The 24,662-nt window shown below is 43.8% G+C and overlaps 1 protein-coding gene across 1 annotated transcript in view; it reads left to right on the top strand.

The window, feature by feature from the left end:
- chtf18 (CTF18, chromosome transmission fidelity factor 18 homolog) overlaps positions 1-24,662 on the top strand; it is a 104,790-nt gene that overhangs the window by 7,538 nt on the left and 72,590 nt on the right. The window contains exons 4-10 of the mRNA XM_084318543.1: positions 1,277-1,469; positions 14,642-14,734; positions 18,093-18,145; positions 20,289-20,424; positions 20,880-21,128; positions 22,654-22,751; positions 23,626-23,749. Coding sequence (XP_084174669.1) covers positions 1,277-1,469; positions 14,642-14,734; positions 18,093-18,145; positions 20,289-20,424; positions 20,880-21,128; positions 22,654-22,751; positions 23,626-23,749 — 946 coding nt within the window. The remainder of the gene's footprint in view (positions 1-1,276; positions 1,470-14,641; positions 14,735-18,092; positions 18,146-20,288; positions 20,425-20,879; positions 21,129-22,653; positions 22,752-23,625; positions 23,750-24,662) is intronic.

The raw sequence follows: 24,662 nt of genomic DNA, 5'->3' as shown, positions 1-24,662 counted from the left end.
TGATGTTGAATGGGCCATAGTAATGTCAATTTAGCAATACAATTTAAAAAGTTATAGTCCTGCAAAGAAGGTGAACATCTCCATAGACAAATAGCGCTGGTGGAGGATGGTTTAGGATGGATATAAGCCCGGCAGAGAATGGGTTAATGATACTCGAAGTTTACTCAAAGATGTCTTATCATTTTAATATATTTAAAGTATGCCTCCTCTGTATGTATATACAATTATTGTTTATATTATTTTATAACAAAATAATATCTCTCTATAACCAAAGTTACTCAACATGCTGTATTATGCCTAAAGTAATCTATCTGACAAATCTCAAGAAAATAACTAAATCAACCTATGACAAAATAAATGTTCAAGTCTTACTGGACAAAATAAATAACAAGAAAAATATGAAGTAATGTTCTAAATAATACCTCTTCTGTATTAGAAAATCCAGCTTTAAAAAATATATCTTTCTTTTCAATGTAATGTAAATTATAAAACAGTAACCTCACAAAGATACTAATTCAAAAGTGCACTATGCAGTTTCGAATTTGTTACATTTGCATAACTTGCAATTAGTGTACAAAACTAATTTATTACACACATAATCCTTAGAATTATTGTATCATAACAAGCATCTTATCAAACCAAAACATCATTTTGAGGCATCAAAATAGTTTTAAATTATTTTCTTTCTCTCTCTGTATAGCTGCATACTTCAATCAATTCGGTCAACTTTGCCATCAAACTCTCGCCTCGCACAGCTTTATTTGTAATGTTTTTCTGTGTCCATGTGAGCTGCGATCGCCAGCACCTTTATTAGACACAGAAACATATGGTCAAGCTTTGCACGCGTTGCACTCCACTTCCAATTAGTCTCGACCGGGACGGTAAATTGGGAATGCAGTTCATCTGTAATGTACATTTTCGCATCGTGAGCAGAATCAATGCTGGTCGAATCTGTCCGCTTCCTCATCTGTTGTGCACTGTGTGAGCGCAGTAGCGACGCCCACAAAGCACTGAAAGCAGACTTCTCTGGGTAACGTCACACGCAACAGGGTACTGTAGTATTCGGTGCAACGCGCCAGTCAATTTAACTACATGCATATTTTACACAAGTTTCTGTGCGCGACAGATTTCAGATGTGCGCGGGAGCGTTTTGCCATGTGCGCACCTTAGAGGGAACATTGGTCACACTGTATCAAGATAATATCGACCCCTGTCTACACACACTGCAGCTAGTATCAAATGACAGGATTACTATCATGTCGAGTGTGTTTTCCAGGTCTACCCCAGCAGTGTTGGACATCAGTGGCTTTGCTACATTTCCAGAGTCCCCCACTAGGCCTCCTCCTGCCGTCACGGCGGCGTCACGCCATGCCCTGCAGCGCCCCCCCATGGAGGGAGAGTACGTCACCGTGACCGACTCGTCTGGGAACCGCATCTACCTGCGGCAGAAGGACGATACTGGACCACAGGTCAGGCGCTGCTTAACCCTTTCACTGCCGCACTACCAAAACGGTTAACCCTTTCACTGCGACAATTGACAGAAGGTTAACCCTTTCACTGCCACACGACAGCCGAAAGGGTTAACCGCATCTGCTGTTTCACCGTCACGTTGCCATGGAAACAACACATTATTTGCAGGAGCACTGAATCCTCGACAGTTACTATCTAGGGTCCGCACAAGGTCCTTGAAATGCTTAAAGTGCTTGATTTTTTACCAAAAAAAGTCAAGGCCTGTAATTCCTTGAAAACAGCAAATTTTTTAACAAGGTGCTTAACTCATTCAGAGCCACGCCCATATGACCAAATTAGGCCGTTCCGTGCCAGCGCTTTAGTCAATGGGAGGACGGGTAAATTTGCGAACGCTTAAACTATATCTTAAATTATGGCTATGGGTCTAATACACCCGTCGCTTATCAATGACTTGCTTGCAGTCAACATGTACGAAACGGATTGTTTTTCCATTGGTACATTTCCGTTTTTTATACCGTTTTGAATACGAGTATAGTTTTGGAGATTTCTAGTAATTCCAGAGAAATCCGCGATAATAGCTCTTTAGTGGAATACACAAAACACGTTGTAATTTTTCGGCTGATTTATGAATCATTTTCAAATAAACGCTATATTATCGATAGTATATGTGTCCTTATGCACGCTAGAGAGGCGACACACACACACGCTCCGATGGTGGGGAAAAAACATCTGATTAACCCAATACTGGTAAAATAGTCCTTACCTCACATCAGATGTTCTGCAAAAAGATTAATCCAATTCCTGATCGCCATTCCAAATATATATTTTTTTTGATATTTAGAGTTTTTATTTTTCACAAACAAGACAATACATACATGACAAGACAAGACAAGAAATTATAATAATAATAATAATAATAACAAGGGGCAAGGGGGGGGGGGGGTTGCAGAGCGTTACAAAGGTTCAGTACACAGTGATCTAATAAAGTTCAGGGGACCTTGAAGGCCATCGGGCCTATCACTCTCTTGAAGAGACAGAGCAGCCTGTTCCATCGATAGCAAGTCCATGAAGTCCTTGCGCCAGTTCTCCAAACTGAAGCAGTTCGGTTTGCGTTCTTTCCAGTTCATTAAAATAATCCGTTTGCATGCTAGAAAAGCCAGTGCTACAATATTATTTACAATCCTTGCTTGAGCAGTGTCCATTTTTACACCCAATATACACATTATAGGGCAAGGATTAATGTCAATTTGGAGAGTAACTGACAGGTCCTCAGCAATGTCCAACCAAAATGTCCTAACAAGCGGGCAGTGCCACAGCAAGTGCATGAGCGTACCCTCTACTCCACACCCATGCCAGCACAATTTGGGTAGGGTGTGATTCATTTTATTCAATGTACAGGGTGTTATATAGGCCCTGTGTAGTATCTTTAATTGTATAATTTTATATCTAACACATTTTGATATTTTAGTACTATTCCTAAGTGCTGCTTCCCATTGTGTTTCAGATATGGGTATACCATGTCTCGCTCCCATTGGACTTTAGTTTGGGTATTGGTATCAGGGGTGGTTGAACATGATAGTTTATACATTGCAGAAACAATGCCTTTCCTGCCTGTAATTCCCCTTAATGTCTCTTCCAAGACTCTGTTTGTTCGTATAGCTATGCCTTTAGACAACAATGATTTAATAACTGATTGTATTTGTAAATAAGATAAAAATTCTGTGTCTTTCAGCCCAAACTGTGTTTTAAGTTCATTAAAAGGTATCATATTTCCCCTTTCGATCACTTGGCCCACCTGTGTTATATTATGTTGTTGCCATACATTATTTTTAAGGATTTTACCTCCTGCAGAGAGCAACAGGTTTTTCCATAATGGACATGATGGTAAGGAATATCCACTAAAGGTCAGGCGTTTATGTAAGATTTTCACTATTTCACATGAAAATTCTAAAAGCGGATTGTCCAGTCTGGGAGTGATTTTTGGGTTATACCACAACATTGAAAGAGATAGATCTTTGTTATGTTCTTCTATAATTTGTTCTTCAAGCCATTCCCAGCTGCCAATCTGTCTCACACTATTGTAAGCCCACTGCAAGGGGTATCTTGAGTTATATGCTATGTAATACTGGTGGATATCTGGTAGTCCTATTCTTCCACTACTTCTTGGTTTTATAAGTTTTTTATGGCTGATTCTAGGTTTTCTGTTGTTCCATAGGAAGCCAGAAAATAATTTGTTTATTTCTTTGAACCAACTAGGAGGGAACTTTAACGGTATAGAGGACATCAAAAAAGCTAGTCTTGGTAACAAATTCATTTTTATAATATCAGATCTGCCCCATAGGGATAAAGGCAAGACTGTCCATCTTTTGATGTCCTCCTTTATATTCTTTAAAAGGTCAGATGTATTTAACTCAACCATTTTTTCAATGGGAGATCGGATTTTAATTCCCAGGTATTTAATTCCTTTTGGCTTCCAATTGAAAGGAGCAGAACCCAGATGTGATTGAAAAGTTAGGTTGTTAAGTGGAATAGCTTCACTTTTACTATAGTTCACTTTATAGCCCGAACATTTACCAAATGTATCTATAAGCTTTAGCACTTGAGAGATGGAATGGCTAGGATTTGTTAGTGTTAATAATATGTCATCAGCAAACAGGCTGGCCTTATACTCACAACTACCAATACGAATACCACTGATTTCCTTATGAGCACGTATAGCACAGGCAAGTGGTTCGAGGGAAAGAATAAAAATGTGCGGTGAAACCGGACATCCTTGGCGGGTAGATCGATAGAGATGGAATGGATCAGACCTTATACCATTTGTTCTGACTGAAGTAACCGGTTCATGGTAAAGTGCCTTTATCCAGTTCATGAGAACCGGACCAAATCCGTATTTAGGAAGTACATAAAACAGATATTTCCACTCCACTCGATCAAAGGCTTTCTCAGCATCCAGCGATATTGCCATTCCAAATATTGATCGCGTTTATTGATCCAACGTTATAGTCCAAAACACATAATCGACCCTTCTCCCAGCCTCGCCAGTGAATGTGGTAACACGATACTGCTTGCCCGAGAAGGGAAACCCCGGACCGGAGTTCTTTTTCTGATGCACAGTCCCATCCAATCCAATGATGTGCAATACCATCCGGGAGACGATAGGCGGCGGTATTTGCCCTTTTCGAGCTCAGACCCATTTCCAATGATAACGTCAGGCTGGATGGATGAAAAATGTATGGATATCGCTAATAAAAGAAATAACGATTAAAACCCGAGTTTTCTCGGGTCTTGGCACGCAACGCACGGCGAGTTAACTCGACTAATCTCGTGGTTGGCACTGAATGGGTTAAAAAGTCATTGAAATTCAAATCAACCATTCACATTTAAAGTTGTTAAAATTGTTCTGAATCAAGAAATAATTTTTTTAATTGTGTAACTAATTGTCAGAAATTGGTTTTAACTAAGCCATACATATTGGATCCAATTTTCTTAGTATATAAAACTGCATTTAAAATTGAATTATATCCTTTTAACACATCCAGTGCTACGCCTCTTACTCATCGTTAACACAATCTCTGCCACGCAGTTTGAGCATCTTATAGTCTTATCTGCCAGTGCTGTAAGCCTATGAAGTCGCTCACCTTCTTTGCAGGGCTATAACTCTTGTATATATATTATAGCTATATCGACATTACTATGGCCCATTCAACATCGGGTATCTATCGTTCCGGATGTGGGAACGTTATATTTTTCCATTCATACATTGTCGTGTTAATACCGTCGTGAATATAAGTATGTTTTTAGAGTGGTCTGCAGTAATTCCTAGAACGCGAGTTATAGGCCCTGATGCATATTATACATAATCGATTGGCGTTTCATCCCTATACACACTACATAAAAAAATTCAAATGCATATGATTGCTATACATTATGCTCCATAATGCGTGAAGGAAAGGGGGGGAGGGGGTCGTTTATGATTCCTTGATTGTCAGTAACGGCTTTCTTTAGTACGACATCATACGTTGATCAGATGGATTGCAATGAAATAAATGGACAATTGAGCTGGAATTAACGTTTTCTCGAAAATTTCAGGAAAATTTAAAGATTCTGTCATAAACGGCATTTATTGGAATATTCTCGAATACACTAGACACGTTGTCATTTGTCGGCCTATTTATGAATCGTTTTCAAATAAACGCTAGATTATCGATAGTATATGTGTACTTATGCACGCTATAGAAGCGAGCTGAGAAATCGATTATCTTATTTCCTCAACAGCACACACACACATACACATACGGGACACGCTGTTATCTCAGTGAAAACAGCTCTGATTATCCTAAAACTGGTAACATAGACTCCTTACCTTAGATCAGATGTTCTCCAAAAAGATTATTCCAATTCCTGATCGCCATTCCAAATATCGATCGCGTTTATTGATTGATTATTGGCTGCTGTAAATATATATATTCCAGGCTGCTTTCCATCTCGCGATCACTTCCCTCTTCATCAGACGGCTCGCCAGCATAGTGGAGCCAGTAGGCCCCCACACATCCACCAGTCTAATCCAATGGGCTGCAGTTACACAGGGATAGACGATAGGGGGCAGTATTTTCCTATCGGAGCTCCTAGAGGGGCTGCTGTACCAACGGGAGACTCGTTGATGAAATATTCATTCAGATCGCTAATAAAAAATAAAGACAATTAGCATCGTCGGCATTCAACGGTCGGGGTGAAATAACGACATAACACGTCGCTGGCACTCAAAGTGTTAAAATGTGATATTGGGAAATATCGGTATCGGTTTTCAATTTTATTTAATTTTTTTTTACATTTCTATAACCTTTATTTACCCAGGCAAGCAAGTAAGAACAAATTCTGATTTTATTTATCGTCAAAAGTATGCATAATGTTGTGTTAATTCCACAACAAGAGATATGTAATGTTAATTACCTGAAATTATTCCGTTTTTGGGGGAGGAACCCTGCATATATCGGTATCGGTTGATATCGGTATCGGAAATTAAGAGTTGGACAATATCGGTATCGGTAAAAAAGCCAATATCGAGCATCCCTAGAAATCATAAAAACGAGTAAACTTGTTATTGGCGTTATTCGATTGGCGGGCAATAACGAGATAACTGCAGAAGCAGTTATATAGCGTATAGCTTACACTCTGTGCTCAAGTGGAACATATCCATATCCAATCTAATACTGAATAAATTTCACACACCCATCCGCCTGGCCACACCCCCATCCGCTCCTCTACATAAGCAGGGATGTGGCCATACTAACAGCTCCTTCCTTATTTTCACCACCGACAAGTGTCTGTATACACCACTTGAGTTTAGTGCCGAAATAGTTGGAAAGGAGCTGCGTTGACATTATATCTTTGTTTTCTCTCTCACTATTTTCGAGGAAATCTAGCGATAATGTCTTCGCCACCGGAGTGTCTAGAAGATGATGATCATTCTGACTTCCACCGGTGCTTCGTATTAGGGGCTCGCATCGCTGAGCAATCCCCGCCGGCATTACCTCCGGCTCTGCAGTTGGACACTTTGCTTGGGAGGCGCTCGGCCGCGTGAGGGCTGACGGCCTCTCTGGGGCGGGTGATGTTTTTGTGACGCGGGCGCCAGGTGTGTCGGTTGTGGGGGGAACAACTACACAGCTTACGAAGGCCGGCTCCAGGCTGGTATCCTTTTTCGCTGCCATTTAGCGGCGTGGAGGGGGTTCTGGTTTGATGCCCACGTTAACATTAGCTCCTCATCGAGTAAGAGCTTTGTTTTCCTGGGACCGTGATTCCGAATCTGCGGTTCAATTCCCCGGGTCTCTGGACAAACGGATACCCACTGTCGCCGTACTGGCCCCGATTTTCAAAGATGAAAAGCACCCGGTGCGAGGGAGGTGAGCTTGGTGTTTCATTATGAGAATATCTCCATGCTCAAGTCGGCTATAGTCCGCGAGGGACTTGTTGCCGGCACCGCTGTGTCTGGTAAACACCGTTCTGAAGAGGGATGTGTGTTGCCTTTTTTTCCCTTTCTTCGGATGAGAAGAGGAAAAGACAGCGGCTGTCTGAAGTGTTGGCCTGTATTGCTTTTCTCACATGCAGTTTTAAGTGGTAGCCTCTTAGCTTGCTTCTGCGTTAGCTAGTGGTTAGCGATAGCCGGGTTGAGCTAACTGTTAGCCAGTTAGCTGTTTAGCTACGACGTTAGCTACCCGTTTTCGCTCGGCTGGGAACGTTAGCTTGATGCTATCAGTTAGCCTCGAGTTAGCTGTTAGCTTGTGCTACAACCATTGGCATTAGCCGTGAGAATAGCAGGCCCTGGCACTCTGACTACGACATATCTTTGACAGAAGATGTAGTCGGGCCTGCACCATGACCGGCTGCAGGAGGGGGGCGTCTCGCCGGAGCAAGGCTCCGGCCATAGCTTCTTTTTGCCAGCGAGAGGCCTTCATCAACGTGGAGACCAGCCTGTGTTGCGGCCTTTCGCCCTGCGTTCCTTGGTGCAGGTAAGATGTCCATTGGACATTACCCCACTCTTCCTTCCTTCCCCTCCCGAATGTTTTGTTAATAACGATGTCTTTGTCTGCAAAACATATGTTACTTCACTACATTTGGAGATACGACATGTGCTGTGTGTGAATTGTCTTGGTCGCTTTGTATAGCTTGGGTAGCATTGGCCAAGGCCTTTCGCTCTACCTAGGAACAGCGTAGTTTTTTACGTGAGTAAAAATGAACTGGGTTTTTGTTGTATGATGAGAAGTTGTGTGTGTTCATGTAATGTTAGACAACGTGGCTGAGCCCACAACTGGCTGGGTTACCCTACAATACTGTGCATAGTGGCATGTGATCGAGGGATGAGTCCCTCTCTCAGCTTGTTATTCTTACTTGAGGGTAATGATGACAATAACAAGTGGCAAGTTTTTTTCACACATAAGCAGGGCTGTGCCTGTTCAAACAAGGTCTTCGACTGTGCTGGCGTGCATGATGTAAAGCTTACTCTACACATTTGGCGTCCTATCAGGGGTAAGGTGGTGAGGGGTGGGTTTCCCCGGTTTTCCCCTGGGCCCCCCCCTCCCCACAAATATGATTTTGTTTACAAAATGTGTGTTGATTCACTATGTTTTTGGGGATATGGTGTAATCCCTCAGCTTCTGCTGGGGCTGTGCTCTTGCTTAGAGAGAGGCAATTTTTTCTGAAAATTGTTTGGTCGCTGTCAAGTTTCAAGTTTCTTTAATAGTTGTCATACAGAAGTACAGAATACTTTTATACAAAATGCTTCTTACTGTTACGCTCCAGAGACTGTGCTAGACAAGATAAGTATGAAATAAAATAATAAATGAAATAAAATAGTATAGCATGTAATAGAAGTAAAAATAGAAGTCAGTGTTCAGTATAGACATATGTACAATGTTCGATGCAGAATAGAAGTAACTGAGGACTTATGTGGACTCATGTGGACACTCATGTGGACTTAGCAAGGCCTGTGACCAGTACTTAATCGAGGACTTATGTCTTCTCTCATCATGAAAAACGGCGTTCCTCTTACAGTAGTGAGAGTGTACTTTTGCCCTTTTTTTGTTGTGATGGAGGGTTGTGTGTATCGTTTTCACGTTTAAGATCCACAACTGGGTTAGGTGTTGGCCTACAGAAGTTACATGTGTAAGCTCTTGTACCAAGGCCCTTGGCCCCTCTCTTGGTCTGTGTTTTTTCTTCCTTTAGGGTAAATGTGTAAAAATTCAGGTGGCAGGTTCGCACATGAGCCTATGTGAAGCTGTTACCTTAAACAGGTATACATGCGCTTCATGTAGCACGCTATGACTGGTGTCATGGCTCTGCTTTGTCATTGCATCGTATCAGGGGTGAGGAGTCATGAGGGGGTGAACTGATAAACCCTCCCTCCCCTTTTTTCTGATTGGTCAGGGGGTTGGACCTCCTGTCCTTTGGGCTTCCTGTCACGCTGTTGGGTCAGCGCGTCACAGGGTAGGGAGAGGGGGGAGGGGAGTTCCCTGGTCCCACGCCATATTTGGGCAGGTGGGTCACGGAATTCCCCCCGCCATAGAGTACGTCACTGGGCGCGTTTCTATTGGTTGTGAGACTTCCGTGAGTTCTTTTCAGGCTCCATGTTGTGGACCTCTGTTATTGTCAAGATGAGTTATGCAGTGCGTGAGAACTTAAAAAGAAGTTCTGCTCTACGCTCTGTTGCATATGTCTTGAGCTTGGTCACGTAGCTCAATGTTACATATATCTTTTCAATTATTACTCACGTGGGAAGTCTCTCTGGCCCTGGGGGTTCCCTGTCTCCTCTCTTTTATACAGGGCAGGGTTGACAGGGGTGTTTTCCCTCGGACGTGTCGTATGGGACCCATATCTGTGTCTTGGCCAGCTTCCTGCCGCTCTCCCAGGCGGCTTGGAGGGAACGTTATCTGGGTTCTTGTTAGAATTACCATTGATATGTTTTGGGTCTCGACGTGTACCTAGTGCTGGCCCTGGGTGCTTCTGTGTGGAACCACGCATGGGCTTGCACGCCTTGGTTGCTCATCATTGAAACAGCGTTTTTATGGGGCAACTAGGATGGAGTTTGTCTCTTCCGAGCGCCAGTGTACTTACTGGGTTAGTCCTAACGGAATAGATCAAAGCATTGGCGGAGTGGTCTCACGCTTTTGGGGTGGGCCACCGGGCGCGGTGCTTTATGTTCTGACCGTCTTGGTGGCGCCCTCTGTGATGTTTTGGATCGACACGCGTACCTACCTACCACCCTCTTAGGACTGGGGATGGTGGCGTGATTAGGACATGGGACTGGTTCTGGTCGCGCCGGACCAGGTCAGTTAACCCGTTGTCCGCCGGGGGCGCAGCTCTGCTGTTCTGGTACCCTGAAGGACTTGTGCTTTTTCGGGGGAAAAATGCCGGGTTGGCCCAGGCGTTGCAGGGGTTGATGTTATGGAGGTGTTCGTGGTTATGTCACTGCGTGTTATCCTTCACTATTACTTGGTCCATATTGTGTTGTACCTTGCGCTGTGCTAAAGGAGCCTCATTTATCAACAATTCTTAGAAAGTGTTCTATTTTCGTACTTAAGCACAGAATTTAGAATGTGTGTACGCGCAGAAATATCGGGATTTATCAACCGTGCGTACACGGGTCCTACGCTCCTCCGTGTTGATAAATACCATTTGTTCTTACCGTCAATGCTTGTGCATGATTATCCATATATGGTCATGAAACACCCCCCATGGGATGTGAAATAATGGACTGACCCGAGCGAACTATGAGAAACTCCACGAGCGAGATTGTTCACGGAGGCGCTGTCGAACCAAGAAGTTCAAGTTCAAGTTCAAGTTCTTTAATAGTTGTCATACAGAAGTACAGAATACTTTCATACAAAATGCTTCTTACTGTTACGCTCCAGAGACTGTGCTAGACAAGATAGTATCAAATAACATAATAACATAATATAGCATGAATTTAGAAGAAGAAAATGAGGTCACAGTGTTCGGTATAGACATATGTACAATGTTCTGAGTTACCATATAATATACAATACACAATACTATGCAGTGTACTAATGTACAGTACTATCTAGTGCAAAGCAGAAATGGGATGAGGTACAATTTTAGGTACAATTTACAGTAAGGTGTACGAGTTGTAGTGCAATCCTTCATCCATAAATATAAAGTGTGGGGAGTGGGTGCTACAGTGTGTTTGTTTAAAGTGGGTGTGTGCTATAAGTGTGTGGAGTGGGTGCTACAGTGTGTTTGTTTAAAGTGAGTGTGTGCGTGTGGATGTGTGTGCTATGTGCGTTTGGTGGTTGTTGTTGTGTAGTGTTCATTCATTGTTCGTTTAGCAGCCTGATGGCCTGGGGATAGAAGCTACTTCTGAGTCTTTCTGTGCTCGCCTTGAGACTCCTGTATCGTAACCCGTGTTATGGGATAAATAAAAGGCTGGCAGACTTGTACACGGTGATGTCAGATATCAACGACTCCCTAAGACCATTGCTGCAATTCTGCCTGGACAGCTCAAAATACTAATAAAGACTTAACCACTGTTTGGCGTTGGTGTGTCATTATAACCATGCTGGAATATGAATGCCTTTATTAGTTTTGTTCGATTGGCTACCGGGTATAATATGATTTGTAGAGGCATACAATCTATTTTGTTGTCGGTATTAGGTAGCCTATATGAATTACATATAATAGCAGCCATAGCCTACATTATGCAACAGTAACTTGCGCATATATAATATATCATATCATATTCCTATATGTCTCCCAGGAATCGTGGGGCTCTGGGGAATAAATGTTGGGAAGACCCTGCTATCATAGCCTATCCTTTATAATGTTATAGGCTATTTCATTTACAGTTTACTCTATCAGCCTACCCAGCATGTAATACGTTCTTTGTTAGAACTCAACTCGTTATTATTTTGCGCATAGATTGCAGAAATACGGGAACGTTTTGATTTATATTTAAAAGACTTTGACACCAAACGAAATAAGTGGAATTTCGAAGCTGCAAGCAGAATACAAGTCATATCACCCACACGATACATTTACATTTAGTCATTTAGCTGACGCTTTTATCCAAAGCGACTTACAAGTTCTGTACGACAAGCCATCAGGAAGGGCACAACTCTATCAGCTGAGTAACAATGTTCATCAAAGTGTTGAGTGCTACAGTGTAGGTTAGTTTATTAGGACAAGTGCATGACAGTACGGTTAGTTAGGGTTAGATTTTTTTTTTTTTTTTATATTTTTAAAAAAAAAATTCAGATAATGGTTGAAGAAGTGCGTCTTTAGTCGACGGCGAAAGAGCATGTATGCTTTTTATTCATTTAAGACACATTTATTGCAAGGGTTTTGTATACACATAAACTCAACAAATAACCTCTGTTCTCGTTGCAATGCGTTTTTAATTCTTTCTTATACAGTAGGAAGGGGGAAGAACACTATATTGTGGGTGTTCATATGACTTGTATTCTGCTTACAGCTTCGAAATTCCACTTGTTTCGTTTAACAATGGCAAAGCCTTTTAAATATAATGAAAACGTTCCCGTATTTCTGCAATCTATGCGCAAAATAATAACGGGGTTGAGTTACGCGGAGCGCAGTCAGTACACCCCGTATATTCCGATAACGCTATATATAAACCATGCTGCATTCATTCAGAAGGAAAGACCTATTATTCCAAATGCTATTTATAGGGTTTTGACCATAATTACACTACTGTTGCTATTTTACAATTAACTATAATGAATTACCGGGGTCATACAGAACACGTCAGTCAAACTAATGAACGAAAGCTTATTTCCGCGTTGAAACTAATGCATGAAACTGACGAGAGCATATGCCGTCCGTCTGCAGTATCCATATTCTACCGCCGGGCGTCAGGTATGCATGCCCTGAGCTGAGCGTAAATATACGCACAAAGTCAAGCACACGTTCAAATTGATAAGTCACACACTTTGCTTAGAAATGATCGTACGCATGGCTTACGCACATATCTGCACGTTGATAAATGAGGGCCCTGGTCCTTCTCCATTCTTTTTTCGCCCCTCTCTTCTCCTGCTTGGCGGGGCTGGGAGGGGGCTGTCGAGGTGGTTCTTGTACCCCTCTGGCATCCGGGCCCAGGTCCGGACTCGTTCTCGTCGACCTGTTGGCCTGGGTTAACCCCTTCTTGAGAACTGAAACACTTGTACTGCTGTATAGCCGGTGTATACCCGCAGTTGTGTTTTTGGAGTTTTTTCTTGGGGGGGTTATAGGAACAACCGCCTCCTGTTAGGTGGTGGTTGGTTTCCAGGTGTGTTGGTAGCGGAGTCGACTCTCGGTTTAGGCCGGGCTTGACCCCGTCTGCCTGCGAGTGTGCCCCTGCACCCTTCATGACGTCTGCCAATCGTGTCAGCCTTCTCTGCCTCGGCCCCTCTAGAGGGTCGGGTTTTTTTGTTTGGAGGCTGCGACATGGTGCACAGCATACCGAATGCCCCTTCTGCCGGGGTGCTGTTTTCAGCAGACCCCTTAGGCACCGGTCTAGTCCGCAGTGCTCCAGGCTCAGGTCGAGTCCTTTTGACCTGTTGCCTGGATTGAGGGATCAACCTCTTTGGGGGTTGTCTCCCCGGTGCGCTGCCTCGTCCCGCTGTGGGGGTGTAGCCTCTTGAGTGCTTCAGGGCGGCGTGCTGTAGGGGGGAAGGGCGTGCTCTTGGATGAGCCATGTCCGATACGCTGGCGATGTGGGGGGTGGTGTCACTAGTGACCGCCTGGTGGGGTTTCGATGCTGCGGCGTCATTGGCCTCACCAGGCCCCCTTTTTCCGGGGGGTCCTGACCCTTCCTGGGGCTGGGTCCTCCTTCGCGCTCCGCTGCTACGGCCTTGCCACGGGGTTGGGTTCTTGACCTTGACCCCGTGATATTAGGGGTCGTAACGTTTTTTCCCCCCTTCCCGTTCGTTCCCTAGTGGCATTTGGGTTGCGCGCCTGTGTAGTCGTGGGTTCTTCTGTGGGAAGGTAAGTCCCACAATCTGCTCACCCTGTGTGTTTGAGTTGCTAAACCCTCTTCGCACAGTCGGATCCGATTCCCTCCCGTCCTCCACTAGGGGGGTCCGGGGGCTCTTCTGATGTTTGTGGGGTCCTCAGCGGGTACATTTGTCAAGCTTCCGCTCTGCTCAGCTCCTGTGTTCCACTTGAGCGCAGAGCGTAAGCTATACGCTATATAACATACGGTTATCCTATAACCATAGTTATATGAGTATAGCGAGCGCTCTGCTCTGGACTCACTGAGGAACCCGTGGTCTTCGCCTTCGGTGGTGAAAGACTTGGGAAGGAGCCGTTAGTATGGCCACATCCCCGCTTATGTAGAGGAGCGGATGGGGGTGTACATGTGAAGAAATGTATTCAGTATTAGACTGGATATGGATATGTTCCACTTGAGCACAGAGCGCTCGCTATACTCGTATAACTATGGTTATAGGATAACCATATGTTAACCCCTCATCCCACCTATTAACCCCATGTAAACGGTCACCTTGTTTGTAGAGCTATAACCATATTCTATATTATAGCTATGGATACAGTACTATAGTCATTTGACACTGGGTTTCTTCAGGTCAAGATGCAAAAGAAATATTTAATTTCTTGTGTGATGTGATGAATGCTTAATAGTGTAAATTTGCCTGTGTTTCTCCAGCTAGCGGACCCCAGAATGGTGCGTAACTCCCAGGGTGAACTGGGACTGCTGGCTGTCCCCATTGATGTTCTGAGAGAACAATTGAGAGAGAGGGTGAGTGACCAGCCAACCAGCTGTTAGTGGGTGGGGCCAGAGGGTGAGTGACCAGCCAACCAGCTGTTAGTGGGTGGGGCCAGAGGGTGAGTGACCAGCCAATCAGCTGTTAGTGGGTGCGGCCAGATGGTGAGTGACCAGCCAACCAGCTGTTAGTGGGTGGGGCCAGAGGGTGAGTGACCAGCCAACCAGCTTTTAGTGGGTGGGGCCAGAGTGTGAGTGACCAGCCAACCAGCTGTTAGTGGGTGGGGCCAGAGGGTGAGTGACCAGCCAACCAGCTGTTAGTGGGTAGGGGTGGGACGATACATCGGATAAAGAACAAGATAAAATATGAATACAAAGTAAAGGCGAGGGTCTGGTTAGCCAGATTTTTTTTAATTTTGTATTTAACCTTTATTTACCAGATACAAAAGCATTGAGACAAAATCTCATTTACAATGCTGACCTGGCCAAGAAAGCAGCAACATTTCCACAACGGTAAACACAACAATAACATATAAAACACAGAGAACAACACAACAAAAAGCTATCACTATATTGTGCACATTTGGAACAATAAAAAACCAAGGTACGTTACTTATTACTACATGAGCAGCTGGTGGTAAGGACTTCAGAAAACATCCATTTAAAACCAGCTAAAGGAACAAATGCCATCAGTTTGAGGCTTGACTGAAGGTCATTCCAAGACCAAGGACCAAAATAAAGACTCCTTTTTCCAGCCTCAGTCCGCACAGCAGGTACCTGGAACTGTATCCAATAGGGGTGTAACGATGCGACCTCACAACGATTAAATTCAATTACGATTATTCAGGCAACGATTCAATGCATCATGAAATCTCTTCATTTGACCAAGATTCGAGACGATCAGTTACTTCCCCAAAAATGTTTGAATACACAAATGTGGCTGGGGGAACTGATTCACTCAGCATGAATGGACTATAGGTAATCTGTAGCTAACAGTGTATTGCACTACCACAGGACCTAGCATGTCCTACCATGCTCTGTAAATAACTCATGTACATATACCGATATGCCCTACTTTGATTACTTGTATTATTGCACAATGTCGTTCTATTGGATTCTTATTATATTATTATATATTATTGTATTATGCACAATCGTTGCGGGCAAGACCCCCCGCATTACATTGTATACTTGTATGCCGTGACAAATAAAACTCTTGACTTGACTTGAAAAACAATACACAAAAAATGTCGATTAATTTTGATTATAATTGATTCTAACATTTTCAAATCAATGCAGTTGAATCGTCACATTAGAATCGATGCATTTCGATTAATTGATGCATCGTTACACCCCTAGTATCCAACGTATCCTCACTCCAAGACAAGTGAGACATGTATACTCTTATCAATAATAATAACAATGCGCGTATGTACAGCCTCCCCCCCCCCCTTATATCATACAGATTCTATGCTAAGCCAACCCCATGTGCAAATATATATAATACTCTGTACAATGAGCCATACTGAGTCTTAGTCTACCCTGGTATACGTTAATAACAGATTATTATCAATAAATATAAATTATGCTTATACAAATAAGATCCACGGTGCTGGTAAATGAAGTGATGTGCGAGTCATTGTGCACCAGAGTCTGTGCGGGGATAATAGGGACTGGGAGAGTCAGAGTAGGACCACAGCACCATCACACTGGGAGAGTCAGAGTAGGACCACAGCACCATCACACTGGGAGAGTCAGAGTAGGACCACAGCACCATCACACTGGGAGAGTCAGAGTAGGACCACAGCACCATCACACTGGGAGAGTCAGAGTAGGACCACAGCACCATCACACTGGGAGAGTCAGAGTAGGACCACAGCACCATCACACTGGGAGAGTCAGAGTAGGACCACAGCACCATCACACTGGGACTGGGAGAGTCAGAGTAGGACCACAGCACCATCACACTGGGACTGGGAGAGTCAGAGTAGGACCACAGCACCATCACACTGGGACTGGGAGAGTCAGAGTAGGACCACAGCACCATCACACTGGGACTGGGAGAGTCAGAGTAGGACCACAGCACCATCACACTGGGACTGGGAGAGTCAGAGTAGGACCACAGCACCATCACACTGGGACTGGGAGAGTCAGAGTAGGACCACAGCACCATCACACTGGGACTGGGAGAGTCAGAGTAGGACCACAGCACCATCACACTGGGACTGGGAGAGTCAGAGTAGGACCACAGCACCATCACACTGGGACTGGGAGAGTCAGAGTAGGACCACAGCACCATCACACTGGGACTGGGAGAGTCAGAGTAGGACCACAGCACCATCACACTGGGACTGGAGCACACAGGTCATCTCATACATCTTGTAGTTGATTACGTTATAGATTTAATGTCTTAGAAAATATTATCATGTCCATAGCTCTGTTTAAATACATATTCTCTGTACAGCCTTGACTAGTTAATATAGTTAACTAGTATACAGCTCAGACACTAGGGTGACAATCTTAACAGTATTCTTAAAACGACAGCCGAGGCCCAGGAGATATGTATGTATATGCCTGGTCTCCAGTCTGGTGTGAAGACATGACAAAACCCCTAAGCCCATCTTTTGTTTAAATTATTTTCTCATTGGGCAGCTAAGTGGCGCAGTGGGCAAGGCGCTCGCCACTAATGCAGGAGATGCTGTGTTCAAGCCCAGCTCTCGGCGTTGCTACCAGCTTGGCTAGTCGTTCATACTAACACAATTGGCAGTGTTAGGGGTGGGAAAGCTGGTGGGTGGGGATCGGACATTGTGGACAGCGACTCCTACAGGTCGGTTGGTGCGCCTGTACAGCAGAATCAGGAAGTAACGGGGGCAGCGTGAGCCTCCCACGCGTTACTCCTCGCCACTGAGAGATCGCGCTGTCTAGTGAAAAGATGCGACGGCTGCCTCCTCGTGTACCGGAGGGGACACGTGATGCAAGGCTTCGTCCTCACTGCAGCCGACCAGTGGGAGGCGTAGTCTAGCAACGTTCAAGACAGGGGAGGGGAGAATTGGCGAGGCGAAATTGGGATGGGAGAAAAATAGAAAAATGAGGAGAAAAAGTGGATTAAAATTGTTCATTTTTGTTTACCTTTCTTGTCATATCTGTTCATCTTTTAACGTCATGTCAACTTTGTACTTAATTGTAAGTCTGACCAGAGCTCGCTCTCACTTTCTGGTCAGACGCTTGTGTGTACTGTACACACTGAGGATACTCTTTCTGTGGCCACAGAAACAAAATAAACTATGTTCTATTTTTATATACAAATTGTCTTGTCTAAATTTCTACAGTTCACTGTCATGGCTGATTTAAAATATTCCACAACATTATTTTATTTATTTTTTTAAATATACAGCGTCATCAGCAGGTGCTGGAGGAATCCCAGCGCCTCACAGAGCTTCTGACCAGGTAAACCCTCGCCAGTCTCTGACACACATTCACACATGGAATCTGAAGACACACTAGCTGCATAGCATAGTATTGTGATATTTTGAGTGGTGATATTGTATTGATACACGGATGCCAAGTATCAATCTTTTCTTTTCTTAACCTCATTTTGCTGCAAAAAAACATTTATTGAAGTGAGATGAACAGACAGAAAACGTTATCTTATAAAGCAGATGTCGTTGACAAAGTTTCTCTTTGGAGTTGGAAGAATGGTAATAAATCACAATATATTTTATCGCAATATTCAGCATATTGCACTATGTTTAAGATCGCAATATTATTGTATCGTGACTTGAGTATGGTGATAATATCACGGTGGTGGGGCCTCTGGTTATTACAGGGTTTGCACAAGGTCAAAAGTAGATAAGCTAAAAGATAGCTAAAAAAAATTAACAAGGTGCTTAAAAAGTCCTTGAAATTCAAATAAAGCATTCGCATTGAAAGTTTTGTTCATCCATGATAATGATAAAATAGTTCTGAATCAAGAAATATATAATTTTTTATTTAAACTGTAACTAATGAGTTTTAAGCCATAAATATTGGATCCGATTTTCTTTTCAATAAAAAACAGCATTTAGGGCGGCTGGGTGGCGCAGCGGACTAAGCGCTCGTCACCAACGCGAGAGACACTGGTATCGAATCCGGCTGTCAGCGTTGCCCTTGGCCGGCCGTCATACTGGTTGAATTGGCAGAGTCAGCGGGAGGGAAGCCGGTGGGTGGTAATCTGGTCGTTGTAAACAGCGACTCCTACAGGTCGGTCAGGGCGCCTGCACAGCGAGGAAGGGAGATGGTGAGGGTAGTGTGAGCCTCCCACGTATTACACCTCGCCAATGAGAGTGCGCTGGCAGGTGAAAAGATGTGACAGGCTGCCTCCTCGTGTACCGGAGGGGACATGCGACCGACCAGTGGGGGGCACATGCGAGCAACGACCAGGAAGGGGAGGGGGGGGAATTGGCATGACTAAATTGGGATGGGAGAAAAACACAGAAAAAACAGGAGAAGAAAAAGTGGATCAAAAAATAAATAAAAAACATTTAATATGAATTGTATTCTTTTAAATGCCCTTTTAAAACATCAAGTGCCATTCAGCAGGGGGCACTGTGGGCCGTCAGTGCCAGCGCTCTGTTCAATTGCGGATAATGCCGTGTTTGCAGTGCTAAAACTATATAAAATATTATAGCTATGGATCTAATAACGTTGTCGATTGTCAGTTAGTTTCTTCCGGTCAACATGCAAAAAAATTATAATTTTTCCATCCGTACATCTCCGTTTTATACCGTGGTGAATATGAGTATAGTTTGAGTGATTCTGAGTAATCCCAGGAAAAGACGTGAAAACAGCGTTTTAGTGAAATTCACTAAACACTTTGCCATTCCTCTCTTGAATCAACAATCAATCTGAAATCAACGGTAGATTATCGGTATCCCCATGCACGCATGAAAGGGGGTTTGGAGCGGGGCGCCCCTCCGTGCTGTGATTACTACCAACGTAATGTGACACACCACACACACATACCACACAGAAAATATCGGATCAACGCAAGATTGCTAACATATAGTCCTTACCTTGTCTCTGATGTACTGCAAAAAGAATAATCCAATTATCTGATTGCCATTCCATATACAGTATCCACAGCGATCCTGTGTCCGACGTTATCTAGCATTGCACATGAACGGCCGGGTGGGGACAGTTGTTGATGCATCCCTATAAGCGCTTGTTTTGCCGGAGTGTTTAGAACCCGCCCCCACGCCGCAGCTCGGCCGAGAAAACAAACCACATCGTTTCAAATGGAGTGCAATAGCAGCCGCAAGGCATTAGGCGGCGGTATTGGCCGTTTGCGCTCTCAGACACATTCAGGACAGCCTGCACAAGGTGCCTCGATGGATTATGAATGGCAATACCGAATAAAATAAATAACGAAACAGAAACGTAGATCTACGTTTCTGGCACTCAACCTCTGGGCCACAGAAATGTAGATCTACGTTAACGGCACTGGATGTGTTCAAATGGAAAATAGTGCTTAGAAAAGTACTTGAAAGTCCTTGAATTTCATTTTTGCAATGTCTGTGGGAACCCTGTTATTACCTACGTGTGTGTTTCTTAGTGGTGTGGATGAGTTTGCCGCGCAGGACGGCGGAGAAGAGGAGGAGGAGGACGGTGACGGTGAAGATGAAGGGCGCTCTCGTCTCTGGGTGGACAGGTTCTCTCCCAGACATTACACAGAGCTGCTCAGCGATGACGTGAGTGTGGCTCAATGCGCGTGTGTATGCGTGTCAAAATAGAACTTACTTTACAGTGTCTTAAACCATTTCACTACCACACTACAGACGGTTAACCTTTCACTACCACACTACAGACGGTTACCGTCTGTAGTGTGGTACTGAAAGGGTTAACCTTCTGTAGTGAAAGGGTTAAGCCTTTGCAGTTAAAGGGTTAACATTCTGTAGTGTGGTAGTGAAAGTGTTAACCCTTTGCAGTTAAAGGGTTAACCTTCTGTAGGGTGGTAGTGAGAGGGTTAACCATTTGTCGTGTGGCAGTGAAAGGGTTAACCTTCTGTAGTGTGTTAGTGAAATGGTTAACCCTTTGGTAGTGTGGTAGTGAAAGGGTTAACCTTCTGTAGTGTGGTAGTGAAAGGGTTAACCCTTTGGTAGTGTGGTAGTGAAAGGGTTGACACTGTGTTCTTGTGTGTGTGTAGTTCACCAACCGCTGTCTGCTGAAGTGGTTGAAGCTGTGGGACACGGTGGTGTTTGGACGAGAGAGGAAGGTCCGCCCCCCTCAGCAGGAGAAACAGGCTCCTGCCAATCAGAACTCCAAATATCCAAATTCCAAATACAATCAAGCCAATCAGAATGTAAACTTCAAAAAAACCTTCAAGACCAAGAATCAGATGACTGAGGAGATGCTGGACGCTGAACTGGACCAGCATCAACGACCCAAATTCAAGGTGCACGCACGCACGCACGCACACACACACACACGCACGCACACACACATGTTTGTGTAATTATGGTTTCAACTGGTTTAAAACCCCTTAAACCCGACAGGCCCGGTACTGGGCCGAGATTAATTTCACGCCATAAATAGATCAATACAGTCCGTATTAATTAATGTTGCGTTTCTTTTTCAAATGTGTACCCTGTGTGTACCCTAACCCTATCAAAACGGCAGTCAAAGTATATTTATTTTCAGCACTCCGTTTGTTTACCAATGATTTTAAGTGTTATTAGTGAAATATGAGATTATAGAATTGTCCGCGCATTGCATCGGAAACCGGCGGATATAGACGCGAGGAAATTACGCAGTCATTCATGTTTGTAGTCCTAAGAAAGAGGAGACCCAGGGCTTTCAATGGACATTGAATTTTCATAAGACTACACTACCCAGCTCATACCAGCCTCTGTCTAAGCTGGAGGGGCTGACGTGAAAATATATTTTCTTGCCATAAAATACAACATCATTTCTTTACCCTTCTGTGAACGTCTAGGAAAAAATGCGTCTCAATCTGGGGGAAAATGGAGGAGCTATGGACATTATTCAACAGTAACTGTACTTACAGTAGATTTTATTCAGTCTTTGCTGCCCTGTAATGGGTACTTGGTGGTACTAAATCCAGATTTAACTCTGCCATTGGAAAGAGGAGATTTGGCCTGATCCATAGATGTATGACTTAGCCACACTACGGTAATTTATAGGCCTGATGTTCTATATTCATATTTCAAATGGCCTGTGTCCGGATGGCAAAATGCAGTACTGTATCTATGAAACCCCCTGTAAATCACCTTCCCTTTATTAATTTTCTCAGATTTTTTGTACACTTTTGCAATTTTTCACTGTCAAAGATGAAATAATAATAATAATTGATATTCTCCTTTTGGTTCATTACACATTTACTCAAGCATAGTAACAGACACAATGTTTCTGACACTGGGAATACATTCCCTGAGGTCCATATATGTCCCTAGATACCAAGAACATGCAAATGGACCTTGTAGGAGTGGCGCAATCTTCCTTTTGTGTCTGTACTTTTAGGTGAGGTGAAGTGAAGTTGGAATAATACATTTGAAAGTGCAATCCTTTCATTGTGAAACAGCCCTCCTCTCTCTCTCTCTCTCTCTCTCTCTCTGTCTCTGTCTCTGTCTCTCTCTCTCTCTCTCTCTCTCTCTCTCTGTCTCTCTCTGTCTCTCTGTCTCTCTGTCTCTCTGTCTCTCTCTCTCTCTCTCTCTCCTCTGTCTCTCTCTCTCTCTCTCTCTCTCTCTCTCTCTGTCTCTCTCTCTGTCTCTCTCTCTCTCTCTCTCTCTCTCTGTCTGTCTGTCTGTCTCTCTCTCTCTCTCTCTCTCTCTGTCTCTCTCTGTCTCTCTCTCTCTCTCTCTCTCTCTCTCTCTCTCTCTCTCTCTCTCTCTCTCTCTCTCTCTCTCTCTCTCTCTCTCTCTCTCTCTCTCTCTCTCTCCCCCCCCCCCCCCCCCCTATAGGTGGCCATGTTGTCGGGTCCTCCAGGTTTGGGTAAGACCACTCTGGCCCATGTCATAGCAAAGCATGCCGGATACAATGTTGTGGAGATGAATGCCAGGTCAGTTTTACCCCTCACCCCGATCCCAATCTCCTGGATCTGTGTACATGAAGTATCATAAGAACAGAGATGCTGATCTGGGGCTAGTCATGACTGGTAGATTGGTATTGTGTTATTTAGAAGCCCTGTGTATAAGGATCCTTTGCACCTGACCTGACCACAGTTAGGACAGCCGAAACCCGTCCAATCTTTCGCCGTCGACTAAAGACTCACTTCTTCAACCAAATGGTAAATGGCTGCTTTTTTATATAGCAGCTTTTATCCAAAGCGCTTTACAATTTGTTACTCAACATTTTATCCATTCACTCACACATTCACACACCGACGGCGGAGGCAACCATGCAAGGCGCCAACCTGCTCATCGGGAGCAATTAGGGGTTAATTGTCTTTCTCAAGGACACATCGACACGCTGCCCGGGAGGAGCGGGAATCGACCCGGGAACCTCCGGATTGCCAAACGACTGCTCTACCTCGAGCCACCGTCGCCCCACTGTTCAACCATTAAATCTAACTCTAACTAACCTTACTGTCATGCACTTGTCCTAATAAACTAACCTACACTGTAGCACTCAACACTTTGATGAACATTGTTACTCAGCTGATAGAGTTGTGCCCTTCCTGATGACTTGTCGGACGTACAGAACATGTAAGTCGCTTTGGATAAAAGCATCAGCTAAATGACTAAATGTAACACTTTCACTGCCACACGACAAAGGGTTAAACCTTTCACTAACACTACAGAAGGTTAACCCTTTCACTACCACACCGTCTGTAGTGTGGTAGTTAAAGGTTAAAGGGTTAAAGACAAGCCAGTGATAGTAGATTAGATTTCCCTGTGGTGACCTCTGTGTTATTGTTGTTCCTGTCTCCGTAGTGACGACCGCAGTGCAGAGGTGTTCCAAAAGCGCATCGACACGGCAACCCAGATGAAGTCCGTCCTGGGAGCCAATCAGAGGCCTAACTGCCTCATTATCGATGAGATCGATGGAGCACCAGCGGTAACATCCTGTCCACCTCCTAAATCACACTTTATCACACCCTTTTTAATTTATTTAATTAAATTTGACTAGTAATAATAATAATAATAACTTTATTTATATAGCACTTTTCATACAAGATGCAGTCCAAAGTGCTTCACATTACATGATAAAAGAAAGATAAAACAATGAGTAAAGTACTAGTACTACTAGTTGAACCAAAACCAACAAATTGAGTTATTTTGATATTAACACTGAGTGCCAGCGACGTGTTATGTCGTCATTTCATGCCCCCCCGTTGAGTGCCGACGACGCAAATTGTCGTTTGATTTTTTTATTAGCCATCTGAATTCATATTTCATCAACCGAGTCTCCCGTTGGTACAGCAGCCCCTCTAGGAGCTCCGATGGGAAAATACCGCCCCTTATCGTCTATCCCTGTGTAACTGCAGGCCATTCGATTAGACTGGTGGATCTGTGGGGGGGGAGCCTACTGGCTCCACTATGCTGGCGAGGGATCTGATGACGAGGCAAGTGATCGCGAGATGGAAAGCAACCTGGAATATATATTTACAGCAGCCAATAATCAATCAATAAACGCGATCGATATTTGGAATGGCGATCAGGAATTGGAATAATCTTTTTGGAGAACATCTGATCTAAGGTAAGGAGTCTATGTTACCAGTTTTAGGATAATCAGAGCTGTCTTCACTGAGATAACAGCGTGTCCCGTATGTATATATGTGTGTGTGCTGTTGAGGAAATAAGATAATCGATTTCTCAGCTCGCTTCTATAGCGTGCATAAGTACACATATACCATCGATAATCTAGCGTTTATTTGAAAACGATTCATAAATAGGCCGACGAATGACAACGTGTCTAGTGTATTCGAGAATATTCCAATAAATGCCGTTTATGACGGAATCTTTCTATT

This window comes from Notolepis coatsorum, assembly GCF_963971535.1.
Source record: "Notolepis coatsorum genome assembly, chromosome: 7".
Lineage (NCBI taxonomy): Eukaryota > Metazoa > Chordata > Actinopteri > Aulopiformes > Paralepididae > Notolepis > Notolepis coatsorum.
The sequence above is the reverse complement of the archived record's forward strand: the minus strand, read 5'-3'. Positions and strand labels throughout refer to the sequence as shown.